General features: G+C 31.1%; 2 protein-coding genes and 1 long non-coding RNA gene across 8 annotated transcripts in view; 1 reads left to right on the forward strand and 2 right to left on the reverse strand.

Annotated features, from left to right (window-relative positions):
• The window catches only part of LOC129795307 (KH domain-containing, RNA-binding, signal transduction-associated protein 2), a 71,255-nt gene extending 70,625 nt beyond the window's left edge, over positions 1–630 (forward strand). Inside the window, exons 8-9 of one of the 3 annotated variants that reach the window (XM_055836453.1) lie at positions 192–339; positions 425–630. In XM_055836453.1, the coding sequence (XP_055692428.1) occupies positions 192–339; positions 425–446 (170 nt within the window). In that variant the 3' untranslated portion in view covers positions 447–630. Of the gene's footprint in view, positions 1–191; positions 364–424 lie in introns of all 3 variants that reach the window. The other 2 variants (XM_055836450.1, XM_055836451.1) reach the window with 2 other exon arrangements.
• A 4,787-nt stretch (positions 631–5,417) lies between these two features.
• LOC129795325 (uncharacterized) lies at positions 5,418–6,218 on the reverse strand. Its single transcript, XR_008751116.1, has 2 exons — positions 6,087–6,218; positions 5,418–5,953 (listed from the first exon to the last, which is right to left on the reverse strand). It is a non-coding gene; the product is annotated as an uncharacterized LOC129795325 (long non-coding RNA).
• Positions 6,219–7,477: 1,259 nt separating this feature from the next.
• Positions 7,478–16,441, reverse strand: part of LOC129795328 (uncharacterized) — a 57,273-nt gene continuing 48,309 nt past the window's right edge. For 3 of the 4 annotated variants that reach the window (XM_055836481.1, XM_055836480.1, XM_055836482.1), the window contains exon 13: positions 10,650–11,900. In XM_055836481.1, coding sequence (XP_055692456.1) covers positions 11,848–11,900 — 53 coding nt within the window. In that variant the 3' untranslated portion in view covers positions 10,650–11,847. Of the gene's footprint in view, positions 9,236–10,649; positions 11,901–16,441 lie in introns of those variants that run through there. The other variant, XM_055836478.1, reaches the window with a different exon arrangement.

Genomic DNA, 16,441 nt, shown 5'->3' on the forward strand with positions numbered 1-16,441 from the left:
ATTTTTCTCAAATTACTTTTCAATAGGCGCAATAATTGTTCAGCTTTCATTCAATATCTGCTCAATGTTCATTCAATTTTATAGGAGAGATTTTATAGGATTAATCAAACATCTTGCAGATCTTCTTTTTAATCAATCAGTTAATTAATTTTTTGGCATTAAATAGCATCAAACTATTCTTTTTTTTGCAGGAAATTTGGCCCGAAAGAGGCCCCTACTGGGTGTCCCACGATCCAGTATGAATCCAACAAAACGTACAGTCATGACCCTCTTGGCACGCGCCAAGAATGCCCAGGCACTCCATTCAACACGTGGGGGTGTTGCATCAGCACTGGGGGAGTGAGTCAATGAAATACCGTACTTGTTAGCCCCTTTTTGCGCCACTATTGCAATGCAAGAAATGCCTTTTGCACCATTTACCCAGAGAATTCTATCTGTACTCCTAGGACCCCACAAATACAGGCCATCGCACCACCTCTAATCCTACAGCCGGCTCTCGATGTTGCAGCAGCCGTACAACAAAAGGAGAATCTCATGCAGGATTGCCTGGGAATTAATTAAATTCTCCTTGTGGTGTGTGTGTGTGTGGAAATCCCGCGGAAAATGGGTTTTACGATAAAAGAGAGAGAGAGAGGAAAAAAAATGGGAAATTTCGGGAAAAAAAATATCGTGAGATGAGGAAAAAAAATGCGAAAGGACGAGGAAGAGAGAAAAAAACAATTCAAGTGGTTTCAACTATCCACCATTACACTTTGCACCTCCCTCCAACCCAATAAATGCACATTTAGCACCCCCCAGCCCTCAGCCACCCTTTTAAACACTTCATACACCCCCGCATTCCCCAATGCCCCGAATGAGGAATGGAATTTAGTGTTTATTTTGCCATTTGAGGCGGAGAAGCAATGAAAGATAAATAGAAGAACAAGCTCTCTAACAATGGCAAAAAGGGATCTTCCTAATGGTTTGTGGTGGCCATTGAATGTCACCTCCGCCAATATATACGTTGCAACGGAAAAAATGCAATTTAATCCATTCAAAGTGCTGCACGTAGTACAGGCGGTACACAATGAAAGAAATTTTATATTTACAACGATCGTTTAAATTAGCTAAAGATTAGCTAAATCGTTGATAGGGCTCCTGTAAAATAAGGGAATTTTTTATCTGTCATCATGGAAAAGTTCTAAAATAAACTGGAAGTTAGGAAAATATCTTAATAACCAATAATTCTTAACAAAATTAAAGAATTTGAAAACTTTTTCAATCAAAAATGTGTAAACTCGATTAAATATTATTTGATTATGGTTTTGTTAACTTTCTTATTGCCAACCAAACCAACCAAAGATTTTTTACAAATAAGTTCTCTGGTTATCTGAGAAGATTATCTGAGAAAATTTCAGGTCGATCTGACCACCAGAAAAGAGATTATTAACAGAAATCTGAGAAACGGAAATTCAAAAATAAATATAACGGTCATTACTCGTTTCTATAGTCTTAACTTTAATGGATTTTCTGATTTTTCCTGTGAAAACACCCACAATTTATGTTTCTTTGATAAATCTTAATGCCTTAAAAAACAGGGGGCGACGCAAGTATTTTTTTAGTGCAGCTAAATGGCGGACCATTCCTTGAAAATCTCTCCTTTGTATCAATGTCGTATCATGGTCAAACAGTGAATTGAAATATCAATAAAATTAATTTTAGTGCATTACTTAGAGTGAGTCGCACCCCATAAAAGTTCTCAGTCGATAGAATATTAAATTCTCTATTCAGTGATGCAAGAATTTTCAAGATTGAAGCATTTTTCTAGGTGATACAGTTCATGAAAGTTGAAACAGTGAGTTTCATTTTGTTAATAACTTTTTTTTAAGGTGGTCGGATCGATTTGAAACTTTCATACAATCTTCTCCAGATAAAAAAGAAACTTTTTTCCAGAAGATCGGTTCTAAATCTCTAAGAATTAGGGCGCAATAGCTCAAAATACAGCTATGGGGTCCGTCACCTACCCCTCATGGCAATGCGAAGGTTAAAAATTGATTTTTCTGAACAACTTTCGCGAATTTCGACTTCAAAACTGTCTAGAAAAGCCAATTTTAAGCCAATTTTCTGAAAATTTTAATCAGAAAGTTCTAAAACTTTTCCTTCAACTGAACCCATTTGTTTTTATGTGAAAATCCAAACATATTTTACGCTATTTGATGGTTTTTAAAAGACTCATTTATCCAAGTTTGGCCAAAATCCGTCAAAAAGTTCAATTTCACTGAAAATTTACGTAATGTCCTTCTCGCAACAAAAGTATTTTTCACGTATACCTATTACGCAAATCCATGTATGCCTTCATCTCATATCTGAATTTCTAATTTCTTATCTATTTTTTTTTTCATCGTGTACCGCCCGTACTATTTTTTGGATGTTTTTGACGCCCACCACAGAAACCATAAAAAGATTTTATCAGTATTTTCGCAATGTTTAACAACAGCAAAAAAATAAATATATATAAAGTCAAACACACCCCCACCTACGTACATCCCCCACGCTCATTTCTCCACACAGGAAAATAAAATATTTTTAAATCTATTTTGTGCGCGCGTATTTTTCGATGAATTGTATTTGAGATAACGTAACAAACAAAAAAAAATCAGAAATTTTTGTATGAGAAAGTTTTTGAGAAATAAAAGCGATATATTTAAAAAAAAAATAGATGAGAGTAAAATGGTTTTCAATGTTATATACAAAGATAAAAAGAGTCATATAGATGGAATTTTTAAAAATATTCAATCATTAGAAATGAAAAGAAGTTAGATAAATCACACATACAACACACGAATTAAAGTAAGAAAATTGTTAAAGGCTCTTTAAATTCTCTATTTTATCCCTTATTCGTGGGTGTAAGTTCCCCATTTTTTTTATTAAGAAAGAGAAGGTAGAAAGGGAAAGAGAAAAAGAAAAGTCGTTTTTTGGACCAAAGATTGTGAAAATTGTGAACTAAAATAAAATTATGTAAATAATAAAAAAATATTTTATGTTGAATATCAACGAAATTATAAGATGTCTGTTAAAATGTGTAATTAGATGATTAAGAAAAATTATATATAGAGCTGAAATCTTCCTTTCTGCAAAGAGGAAAAATGGAATCTTCTTAAGGAACGTTGTTTTGGAATGAATACCCCTTTTTTTGCTTTAAAATTTCACATTTGACGTAAAAGAAAAATTATTTCCACATCCCATTTTAACTTTTTTCTGTGCTGTTCATCCTATTTTTCTTCCTTGATTGGATTGTGTGTTTGTGTGTGTGTGCGGGGGTGGCATAAAGCAACCAAAAAAAACCCAAAAGTCCGTTTAAAATAAACATTTCTTAATGAATTTTGCACAGAAATTCATTAAATTAACCAATCAAAAAGAATTCTTCTTAAAATTGGCGAAGCTTTCAGTGCAAATTTGCCTTGAAAAGAGGATTAAAAAAAACTTCTAACTTGATGAAAAAAAAATGTTGAACAGCACATTAAAAAAAGAAAATAATTAAATAAAAAAGGTAATAGGAAAGGGTTATATTTATAAAGAAAATAAACAAAAAAATACAGCTAAACAGAAAGACATTTTCAGCAAAAAAAAAGAGAAAAAACATATAATTGAAAGAAAAACAGGTAAAAGAGAGTGAATACAAAATGAATAAAAAGGGAATAAATAGTAGTTGAAAGAGAAAAGAAAAATTATATATTAGAAAAATAGAAAAAGGAAACTTTTGGTTTCACTTCTGTTGCACTGCGAAGTCTCTTTTTCTTTTTGCAAAGAGATTTCTACTTCAAAAAAATAAAAAATAAATAAAACAAAACACTGTTACACTCTTAAAAAAAACATGAAGAAATAATAAAAATCTATTAAAAAATAAATATTGTGCATTTTTCTTCTAATGTAAGTTAAAAAAAAATAAACAGAAATTATATAAATTAAATTAAATATAAAATATTAAAAAGGAAATACAAAATGAAAAAATAAAACTCAATGTCAATTAAAGAAAATATACTAAATGTTTAATGAATAAAAGTTAAAAAAATAAATAAAAATAAAGAAAATTAAAAAAAAAATAGCTGTTAATCGATGTACAATGATAGAAAATTTTATTTCATATTTATTTTAATTCCTAATTTTCAAAAAAAAAACCTTTGAAAAAAAAACATTTTTTATCATTAATTGTTGTTCTCGTAGATTGTGCACGAAAGTTTGTTGATGAGTGTTGAAAGAAAAAAAAACATAGTTTTTGTACATTGCCCTCTGTTATTGTTTTCTGTTTTGTTTTTTTTTTGTTAACAATTTAATTGTAGTACATTTTGTAAGTTTGAGAAAAAAGAACGAATAGAAAAAAAAAACATTTTTATATTAAAAGTAATTTTAAAGGAAATGTATTAAAAAAAGAAACTTTGGTGTGGAGGAAGAATCTTCCATTTTTAACGAAAAGGGAATTAAAGAATAATGATTAAAAAAAGAAATTCTTATGGATGAATTTAAACGTGAAAAACTAAATCGTAATCAGTGTTAGGGAAAGTAATTTAAAAGAATAAATAAAGCTCGCACAGTTACTAAAAATGCAAAACGTCAAGAAATTGTTTTAATTCATGAATTTTAAATGATTTTTTTTGCGATTAAAAGGGTTAAACATATTTTACTTTCTTTCTTTTTTTTTGTTAAAGTAAATTCAAAATATTTCGAGATTTTTGCATTGTTTATGGCACTAAATGCGTCTTTGGGTAAGTACTACCACCCATAATTTCTAAATAAGAATTATGGCTTAAATAAATATGAATATCAGACCACCTAGCCAAGACATATTTCTTGCATTATAAAAGAAAATCCTTGATATTTTGACTTTTTTTGCTTTTAAAAAAAATGAAAGAAAATAAAATATTTTCCATGCAGAATCAGTTCCTTTTTACAATTTTATTTAACACACATAATTGAAATTAAAATCACTTAAAGAACCTTTTAATGCAAAACGATGGAGTTAGAAAGTAAATTAATTAATAAAATATAAACTGGAAATTAAAGAAAAATTCTCTTTAAACCAAAAAAAAAGTCAAAGAATAAAAAAATGTAATGATTGATTTATTTGTTTTATTTTAGTACATAATTCGTTCTCTTTTTTTACTAACTAATTAGTGAATGTGTTTGCTTAAAAGAAACAAAAAAAAACCTAATAGAATGTATTAATAAAGTAGAATGAAAAAAGATGAATTTAAAACAAGAGAGATTTACTATAAAACGTAAGAAAAATAAAATTAAAACAACGTCACATTGCTGTGTATTGAATTAGTTAAATAAAAAAAAACACAAATAAAAAAGTCAATATGAACTATATATTGTCGTATATATAGTTTATATGTGAATTAATTAATTAATTTAAAGAAAAAAAATAATTATAAAAATACTAAATAAAATAAAGGTTTATTGACAAGGAAAGAAGATTTTTTGGGTCTTTTTATTATTTTAACAGCATTTTTTTTTATTTAAAAGAAGGCGATGCGACCAAATTGAGGTTAGGTATTCTACCTAATTTAATTTCTCTAGCTCAAATCACGGGCCTTTCAGCGCGAGTTTTCCGGAAGGCGGCCACCCCACGGGAACACCATAAGGAGATGTGGGCAGGCACTTTTGACGAGGGGCACAGTTGTTAATGCCCCAAGAATAAGGATCCCAACAGTGAGGACCCAGAATAAGGATCCAGGATAGCTCCAAAGGGATGAAGAGAGCATTTACGAGGACTGCACCCCATCCACAAGGAGAAGATCGGTGGAACTAGGGGTGAGTCGAAGGTCTCTTCAGCGCATCCTCCACTAGTACCTGGGGATGCATCCCTACAAACCCCAGAATGTCCAGGAGATGCGTCCGGGAGATTACTCGAAGAGGATGCAATTCTCAATGAGTCTCCTGAAGATGCAGGGAAATATTATTTGGAGGTTACCTTGAAGAGTTACCAAAAAGACACTTAACGGAGGTTAACCTGTAGTGCCCCCTTTCGATGGCCTGATGGGGATGACCCCACCAGGCCATCGACAGGGGGCGCTACAAACCCAGAATACTCAAATGGCACTTACTCAAATAACACGACTCCTTCTTCCTAATCCTCAATGAGGATCAAAATGAACCCTCAAACATTTTTTTTTGTTATTTTTTTAGCTCACTAGATTGCTGTGATTCTTATGAGGCTATCACACTTAAGCTCCAAGTGTTTGAGCATTATAACCTCTATGTGAGTACGAGAGAGACAACAATGCGGTTTTTTCTCGTTTTTTCACATGTAAAATCTTAAGCATAAAGTGCATAGGCTTAGAGCTTAGGTGTGATAACTCCATTAACCCTTGGGAGATTTTGCTGGCTAAAGTGGCCAATTCGACTTTTTTCAATCGCCACAGAAATAAAAATCTACTTAATATTTCGTGATCAATAATTCTACATCTTAATATTGTCTTATTATCTTCTTAATATTGGGTCATCTTAGAATGGACGTCGCCACCAAGTACAAATTAATTTCTGCAAAAAGGTTTCGTGACGACATGTCGTAGAATCTTTTCATTTCTTCGTCATTGAATAATTCCTCGATATCTCAAACAACATTCAAGTTTTGCAAATTATTTTTTTTTATTTAATAAAAGCCAAAAATTAATTTACACAGTCTTAAATTAAGCTGTGATACGTCATCGGAGGCTACTTTAAGATAAATCAAGCAATAGTAAGACTCGTTAACCCTTTCGTGGCCAGGTATATACATTTCATGATTCACTTTAGGTCTTGACTCGACGATGGATCCACATGAAAATCTAACTTCTTCAAAGGCGGATTTTTAATTAACACTGAAGGATCGAGGTTTCTAACCTCAAAACTTTGACCTTCATTTTCTCTCAAAATATTTTTTTCAAGTTTTCTTTCGACGAACTTGACGTAATTGAACTTCCCTACATAAAGATGTAGAATTTATCACGAAATATTAAGTAGATTTTAACTCTGTGCCGATTGAAAAAAAATGATTTAGCAACTTTGGCCAGCAAAATCCTCCATGATTAATCATGATAAATTTACATTAAGGGGTCTATTCTGATGAAAATCTTTTCTTTTCTATCAATTCGTCAGTTAAAAGATTTAATTCTGCGAAAAATCTTATGAGATTTCGACATTTTATTTTTGTCTTTAATCGAGCTTCAGAAGAAATTATTACCTACCTTTTCAGGACTCTTTAAAAATCCTTCTGATTGTTTTCAGTAACAACAAATTCTTTAATTTTCTACTATAGATCTTAATCTTTTTATTGTGAATTGTCAGTCAATCTTCTTCTTGCGCATTTCCCCACATGAATCAAATTGAGAATTCTTCTGTGAATTTGCATCAAATCCAATTTTCTGATGTTCTTCGAATATGTAGTAAAGAAGGAAAAGAAAATATTCAAGTTGCTGCATCTAAATTAAAAGAAGATTAAAAAAATACAAAAGAATTCATAGCTCCATCATAGTTTATTCAATGTATATCGTTTAATTTTTTTTTTATGAAATAGATTATCTTCACACATTTATTAGCAAATTTGGGTTTTTCTTTAGGTCTTCTTTCTCCTCCTTTATCCACTAAACCCTCAAATTTATTCACAGAACCCATTCGCCCTACTACGCGTCTCCTTCTTTTTTGAATTTTCTTTTAGCGAAATCCCTTCTATTTCCAACGAATAAAGCTCACTCTCTCTCTTCTTTCTTGCATGGGCTTGTTCTCTTAATGAGCGCATTTAAATCTTTGCTATATTTACACGTTTTTCCAGCCATTCTAGCGCTATCTCGTGACATTTTTCTTCTTTTAATATATTTTTTTTATTTTTGAATTTTCTTCTCCTTCGCATATTTTAGTTTTTTTCATTCTTTTAGTGCTCTTTCGTCATTTTATTTTTATTTTATTTATCTTTTTTTATTATCAAGAAAAAAAGGAGAAAAAATGTTGGCAAAATTCTTTTCTTTTCACTCATCTCTGAACTTAGAGAAACTCACATAAATCTTCATTTAGTTTAATTGAAAAATGTGCTAAATATTTGCACTAAGAACTACTGAAAAAATAAATTTAAAAATAAAAATTCAGCCTTATTCAGCGACTAAAAAATCTCTAAAATTTCAGAAGAAATTCTTGAAGTATCAACGATTTCTTATTCGCTAAATAAGACCAATTTATGAGCAGTTTATGAAGGAAAATTAATTATTTTTCTTTGCTTCTTTTCTCAAAATTTTCATCCCATGTAAATTTATCACAGTTTCATTTTTTTCTCATCATTTACATCTTTTTTTTAATTTAATTTCTTTTAATTTAATGTTTTTTTCTTTCTTTTTATTAAATTTAGAGTTGAGAATGAATTTTCTTTTTAATTTCTTTTCTTTTTTAGCAACATGATAAAGATCCCTCAAATTCTCGCATTTTTCTTTCTTTCTCTGAATTTTATTTAATGATTATTTCATTTTTTTTTTGATAATTTTAGTTAAGATGAAAGGAGTTAAGTAATTTTTTTCTTTTTTGATTTTTGTTTCCCGCGCGCGCCGTTTCTTTTAAGTTAGGAAAATTTTATTCTTTTTTTTTTATTAAAAAACGTTTTATTTTTGAAATGAAGACACAAACAGAGTGATTCAGTCAAGATATCGTCTTAAAGCAGATTTGCCCAAAAAGTTCATAATTTTGTTTTGCAAAATCTGGCTTTAAAATTGTCTAGAAAAATCAATTTGTAACCAAAACTCGTGAAATTTTGCTCATAATTTTCTAAAATTCTCATTTCATCGGAATTTATTCCTTTTAAATGAAAATAAAATCATTTTATGTTACATTTATTCGTTCAAAGGGTTCTCAAAGTCATTCCTAAAAAGTTTTACAAAATACAATAAACAATGAACAAATCTGACTGAACCACTCTGTATTTGCTCTCTTCTTTCCCCAAATCCTTCTTTTGATTACAAAAAAAAAAACGTCAAACAATTCCCTAAAAAAGAAAATAAATTAATTTAAAAGTAAAAAAAAAATGATTCATTTGCTCGAAAAATTGCAGCAAAAATTCGTCTTTATGGTGGATTCCCTTCCGTGAGAGGGCCCCACAGGATTAGTGGTGGTTAATGGCGCGTCGATGCGGGCGTCTCGAATGGGGGCAAATGACTTGGTCGACTGTATGCTGGGATCGGCCCGCAATTCCCATCTGGCTGCCTCGTCGGGGGCTCCTCGTGGCATCCACGTTCTGTCAAAAGTAAAAAAGAGAAAATTTTCCTTCTTTAGGGCATCTCCTCTTTGGGGGGAAACGTACCTGCATTGAGTGGGAGGGAAAAGGGGGGAGGGCGGGTAGTTGCAGGAAACTGAAAGAGAAAATTTAAAAGAAAAAATCCCGCAAAACAACAAATGCAGAAGAAAACAAAATGAAAAAAGAAAAACCTTGTGCACTGAAAAAAAAATATTTTTTTTTTTTTCATTTAATGGAGTTTATCCGCTTTGTATAGGAAATTTTCTCATTAAATTTTGTTGAAGATTGAACAAAGTAGAAGAAATCTTCAAGGAAACTTCCATTTTTTCATTCAGATCAATGGAAAAGCTTGGCGGGTTTTCCCAAAAAATGTAGACAATGACGTCACTGTGTTTACTACCTCTCTTAATGCATGAAACAAAAATATTTTGATAAAAGACAAGCATTAATGAAACATCTGCAAGAATGTTTCATGCATAAAAAAGAGCATAAAACATTGACGTCATTTTTCTCATTTTTTTGCACAAATCGATTATTTCCTAAATTGAAGGGCTTTTCTAATAAAAATCTTTAGATTATTTGCCAAAATTCGGCTGATTCGATGAAAAAATTCAAAATATTTAGCAGATGGAAACTTCTTCAGTAATTTTTAATTTTAAAACGGATCAGACTATGTAAGAAAAAATCAAAGAAGTGCTAAATTCAAGCCACAAAGTAGCAAAATCAAGCCTAAAAGCAGTAAACTCAAACTGAAACCATCTTATTTAGATTTCAGTCATAGACTCAAGGTAAGATTTTTAAATTTTTCTTTAAACCTCTTTAAAAAAAATGAAAATTTCTTTGGAAAAATTTAGAATTTTTAAATTTTCTTAAAGGAAACTCAAGATTTCTTAGATAAATCGAGCAAAATGCCTATTTTTGATGATTTTTACGAATTTCGATTCCCGAAAGCGATCAGAAATAAAAAATCATCGAAAAATGTTCATTTAGCCCGATACAGCCTGACTGGAATAATCTTAAGTCTTGCTTAAGAATCCTAAGAAATGTTATGAAAACTTACAATACTGTTAAGAAAATTTAATGAGTTTAAGAAAAATTTAGTCTTAAGAAATCCTTAGTCTGTTTGGGTAAAGAATTTCAGCCTCAGATAAAGGAGAAAAAGTATAAGAAAAACTATATTCAATCCCAAGGAAAATTTCATTTTTTTTATCAATAGATGTTTGTCTGAATAAAAATATTCCGATTTTAAGAAATATTCTAACGATTAACCCCCATACAATGCGGATAAACTCCTTTCCAGCATTTTTTCTTTACTTTTCAGTGCACATTTCAATATCCATATAAAAACATTTTTTTTTAAGTAAAACGAAGCTCATGGAAGATGCCAAAAAAAACAAAACAAAATAAAACACAATTTAATGTCCAATTTTTTGTGCAATTATTAATGCTTTTCTCTCTCTTTCTCTTTTCATTCCATTCGCTATACATAATTTTTTTTTATTTTGTTACTACTTTTTTTATCTTTGTTTTTATATGCACATAGAATTAAAAATAAAATTTGTTACATAACTAAATGATAATAATAATAAAAAAAGAAATATTTACAAATTAAACAAAATTTCTTTCTCCTAAATTACTATCTTTTTCCTTTAATTTATTCTATTTATATAACCTAATATTCCTAAACTATTTTTTTTCTTTTTTGTTTTTAAAAAAAAAGTGGATGAGAGATTTTTTTTTGAATGAAAAGAATTAAAGTTATCTCTAATTAAGAAAACGTTTTTTTTTTGTTTTTGTTAAAAAATAACCTCCCCCCATCACACTTTTTTCATCATTATAAAAATATCTTTTATTTTTTTTCAAATTTCTAATATTTGTTTCTTTTATTTTAAATAGTAAGAAAATTATTTTTTTTTTCATTTTTCTCACACCAACCTCTTTTCACGTTTATTTACTTTTTTTCCTCTTAATTTATCTCTTTTTTTTTACAAAACAAAAACACATTTTGAAAAAATTGTTAAAAATAAAATAAAAAATCAAGACAAATATAAAATAAAATGGAGAATAGTCAGTCTCGATAAAATAAAAAAAAACATAAACATTATTCCATCTCCATTATTTTGTTCGTCGTCACAGAAAAATTATTTTAATAATTTTTTTTTTCATTTATAAAAAAAAATGTTCCTATTTTTGTGAAATATTATTTTTAAAAGAAAATCTAAATTTATTTTAAGAAAATAAGTATCTCTTTGAATTTCTCATTTTTTTTCTAATTTAATTCTTTTGTGATTTGAAGAAAATTTCGAAATTTCTTTCTTCGTTTATTTATTTTTTCTAATGTAAATCAGTTTACATTTTGTTGTGCTTACTCTTAATGTTTTTTTTAATGTTAGTTTTCTCAAAAAGTTAATTTCTTGGTTTATCAATTTTGTTTTTTTCTCCTATTGTTTGTTTTTCTTTTTCTTGAAAACAAAAAAACAAAATGAATAAATTAAATCTTTTAGAGCAACTTTTGGTTATTTTTTTTTCTTTTGTGAATTTTTTTAAAGTTTTTTTTTTCTTTTCTATACAACAACCTATATTGTATTTATTTTGGTACATTCACTTGAAAATTAAATTGTTTTCTTCTTTCTATTTTTGTTCCTCTTGCGTAATAATAAATAAGCTAAATTAATTTATATAAAAAAAGGATAAAGAGGTAAATTAAAATGTTTATGAATTAAAAAAAAAGTTGGGAATAAATCACTGATAAGACTGAATTTTATTGTTTTTTTTTCTCATGAGAAAATTGAGAAAGAATTTATTTTATTTGAATTGTTAAATTTAAAACAAAAGGGGTTGTAACTCTGCTTTATATATTTTAGCATCTCTTCAATTTCTGATCAGAAAAATGGTCAATTCAAACTGAAAACGTTCCTTTTGGTCAGAAAAAAACTTAAATTTTAGCATAAAAATGTTTCCTTTTAATCAGAAAACGTTTCAACTTTAACAGAAAATATTCCATTTAAACAAAAAAAAAACGATTCATTTAATCAAAAACGTTCAAAATCGTGCACATTAGATATTTTTGAATCCCATTTAGTCATTTGAATGTGATTTAAATATTTTTGGAGCGTCATTAAGACATTTTTTTTCTCGAAATTAGTTTTATTAGAAACAAAAAACCTTTTCTTTGGTAAGAAAAAAAAATCATTTTTTGCGGGAAATTATTATTTTAAACAGAACTTTAAATTGGTTAAGAGAACATTTTACTTCCATTCTAATTTTTTTTTAAACTCAATTACGTTCATCAGAAAAACAATGAAAGTCAATCAAAGTGTTTAAATTGATAAGAAAATGTTCAAGTTGATCATAATTATACGTTTAAATTGATCAGACAAATTAGAAATTGATAAGAAAACGTTTAAATTGATTAGAAAATTCTTTAACTGATCAAAAAAAAACTCTTCCCTTGATCAAAAAACGTTGAATTGAGGCAAAAAAAAAGGTTTGATTAAGTCAGAAAAGCATTGAAATTGATCAGAAAACTTTTAAATTGTTTATAAAATGTTTCATTTGATCAGAAAAAACTTTATTTGTTCACCATTGGAATTGTTTTCTTTTTATCTGAACAACATTATTCCTCTGACTAAACAACGAATTTTCTGACCAAAAGATATTCCCTCTTTTTTCATTCTAACTCTTTTAAAATTGTATTGATTTTACTGAAAATTCATTAAGGATGATTTTGAATTAAATCTTCTGATCAGAAAATTCTGTTTTTGATCAGAAAAATGTGCCATTCAATCAAGATTAGGTATCTTGTTGAGTTTTTTTTTCATATTGTTACGGTCGGTCCGGGGCACTAAACCTGTTTGTATGCGAGCTCTAGACTCGCAGTTGGATTCGTTAGAGAGATGTCAATTTAGTGTGCTCGGGGCCGCGTGATAGTCAATACCACGCACTCTACGGTAGAGAGAGACCGCGTGCTTTTGAGGTTAGTGAGTGCCCTCGTGGGATCAGGAATCACCACCACTACAGGAGGAAGGATCTACGACTCCTGGCGGGAGTCCACACAATTGTCCGCTGGCGAGGATTGCCTAGGACATTCCCTTCGTCGGGCCCAAACGTTACCGACGCCACATTCCGGGCGTTTGCCTTTCCTGACGCCGCCGATGGGGACAAAGGATGGCTGCTCTTCAGTACTGCTTCCCAACCGATGCACCTGGCAGATCCTTTACGTCCTTCCCGGCCTTCCAGGCTCTCCTTCTCAGCCTGACAGCATCGTGGAAACTCCTCGTGGCACTGGATGAATTGTGCCACAACCGGCAGTGCTCTCTTAGCCATTTCCGGGGGCGTAGCCACCTCATGTTCTTCCTGGCGCCCCACCGACAGCATCGCTCATGTACTCACTACCTCCTGCATGAGAACTTGGCGCATCCGCGCCTTTCCTCTATCCGGACGTCACCGCTCTATGCTAGAGACGGCACTCTATGCCCCGTACGCGATCACAGTGACAGTCATAATAAGTGTGCAATAAAGTAAATGTTTGTGAAAGTGAATCAAAGTCTCTCAATGTCCTGCCCCTGCGACCGGAAACCCCAGCCGTTACAATATTATCTTTTGACCAAAAAGGACATTCTCCTGATTAAATCAGAATATTCTTCTGATCAAAAGAAGAATTTTCGAGCTACAAATCTAAATTTCTGGTCAAAAGGTGAGACCTGGTGATTTTGACCTATTCAAATTGTGGAAAGTCGTCGTGATGGATTACTTCAGTTATTCTAACCAATTTTATTTTGAATTGACCAAAAAACGTCGATATTTATCAGTGAAGTATATAAATTGATTAGAAAACGTTTGAATTCTCTAAAAACGTTCAATTTGCTCAAAGAAACGTTTAAATTGATCAAAACTTTCTCTTAGGTCAATTAGCGCCTTATTTTACCAGAAAACTTAGAAACTGATCAGAAAATGTATAAATTGATAAAAAATATTTCAATTGATCAAAAAAAAAGGTTTAAATTGTTCAGAAAATATTCGTTTTTTTTATCAATTAAAATTAGGAGCTTATTCTGACAAAAATATTTTCTTTTCTATCTATTTCGTCTTACAAGGGATTTTGTAAGATTTGGCATTCCCACAAAAAATTTCTTTTTCATTCTTTTATAGTAACACATACACAAACCTCCGAAATTAGAACACGAAAACAGATGTCGCTGTTAAAATTTAAGTTTTATCAAACGAAGTGAAACCGAAGATAGACGAAGTGAAATAAGTTAATGTAAATAAAGAAAATGAGGTTAAAGTTAAGTGAATTTATCAACAAAACACAATGGATTATTCGATTTTTGGTAAAAATTTAACCCTTTTAAAGTATTTTTGCATTTTCCATGATGAATTAAGAGTTTTTTCTTAAATTTTTTTTATCTAGACTGTCATGGAAAAAAATTGAATTATCCGGAGCTTTTGAACATCTGTGGCATCCACGGATTCCGGGAAAGAATACCCGGACAACTCCCAGGCAGCATGAAATTTTTGTTTAATAAGCAGAATCTCATGCGGAATGATGGATGGTGCTATGCAGGAATCTCATGTCAAGAAATAATGATCATGACATTTTTTCCTGACATTTTTTTGTCATTCCCTCTCACTCCCACTAATGTATTTCTGTATCTTTCGTCTTTCTCTGACGCATACTTCCGACATTTTCATCATTCTTTTCTGTGCACTCAACATGTTTTTCATTTCGTATTATTTTCTCAGTATTTGGGGATATTTTTCCATGAGAAAGTGAAAATGGGCTTTGCTGAAGTGTTCTCAGTGCCAGGAAAGCCGTGAAAAGTGGAAATTTATGGTCATTTAGCGGCCAAATATGTGAAAATGCGCGAAGTGAAAAATCAAAACATTCTTTCCCTGACCAATTTTTACGGGATATTTTTCTGTATTTTCACGACACAAATCACTTCCTGCAGGTTTTTTGGACTTTCCCACAGGTCATCTGCAACACGGAAGGTCTGTGTGGGGGGCAGGAAAATGCTTCCTGGGTGGTGGAATCCCACCTGAACGCGGAAAAAATTGGTCCGGGAGTGAATGTTTTGCTATAGAAACTGCACAGTTTTCACTTATTTGGCCAATAAATACCCCCGATTTTCCACTTTTCACACTTTCACAGGCACTAAGAACACTTCCACAAGCCGCTTTTCACTTTTCCCAAGCTAAAATATCACAATTTACAGAGAAAATTGCAGAAAACTAACAAATACGTTGACTTCACAAGAGCTGGAAAAAGAATAACAGAAAAAAACATGTTCCTGCGACATTCTTTTTCAAGCTCTTGCGTAGTCAACACGTTTCTTATTTTTCGTCAATTTTCTCTGTGAATTGTGATATTTTATCTTGGGAAAAGTGAAAAGCGGCTTGTGGAAGTGTTCTTAGTGCCTGTGAAAGTGTGAAAAGTGGAAAATCGGGGGTATTTATTGGCCAAATAAGTGAAAACTGTGCAGTTTCTATAGCAAAACATTCACTCCCGGACCAATTTTTTCCGCGTTCAGGTGGGATTCCACCACCCAGGAAGCATTTTCCTGCCCCCCACACAGACCTTCCGTGTTGCAGATGACCTGTAGGAAGATACAAAAAGCCCGCAAGAAGTGATTTGTGTGGTCAAAATCTAGAAAAGAATCCCGTAAAAATTGGTCAGGGAAAGAATGTTTTGATTTTTCACTTCGCGTATTTTCACATATTTGGCCGCTAAATGACCGTAAATTTCCATTTTCCACTGTTTTCCTGGCACTGTGGACTTTTTAGCCAAGCATTTTCCACTTTTCTTTGAGGAAAATATCCCCAAGTGTTGAGTAAATTCAAGGAAATAAAAACATGTTGTGCACAAGAAAAAAGGCATGCCATGAAAAAAGATGTCGGAAACAAGCGTGAGAGAAAGACGAAAGATAGGAAAATACATTAGTGGGAGTGAGATGGAATGAAAAAAAATGTCAGGAAAAAATGTCATGATCATTTTTTATCGACATTCTTTTCCTGCATAGCACCAGGAAGCATTTGTGAAAGAGTAGAAAATGGTGGGACCAGCTCTCCGGAATGGCATTAAGAGAAGAAGTCGCTAATCTACATAGAATGTTCCTTAATAAAATGTCTTCCCATACTCTAACTTTTGCCTTTTTTCTACACTACAGAAGTATCTTTTAATGCAGTGCCTGTGTGAATGCATAA

This window comes from Lutzomyia longipalpis, chromosome 4, assembly GCF_024334085.1.
Source record: "Lutzomyia longipalpis isolate SR_M1_2022 chromosome 4, ASM2433408v1".
NCBI lineage: Eukaryota > Metazoa > Arthropoda > Insecta > Diptera > Psychodidae > Lutzomyia > Lutzomyia longipalpis.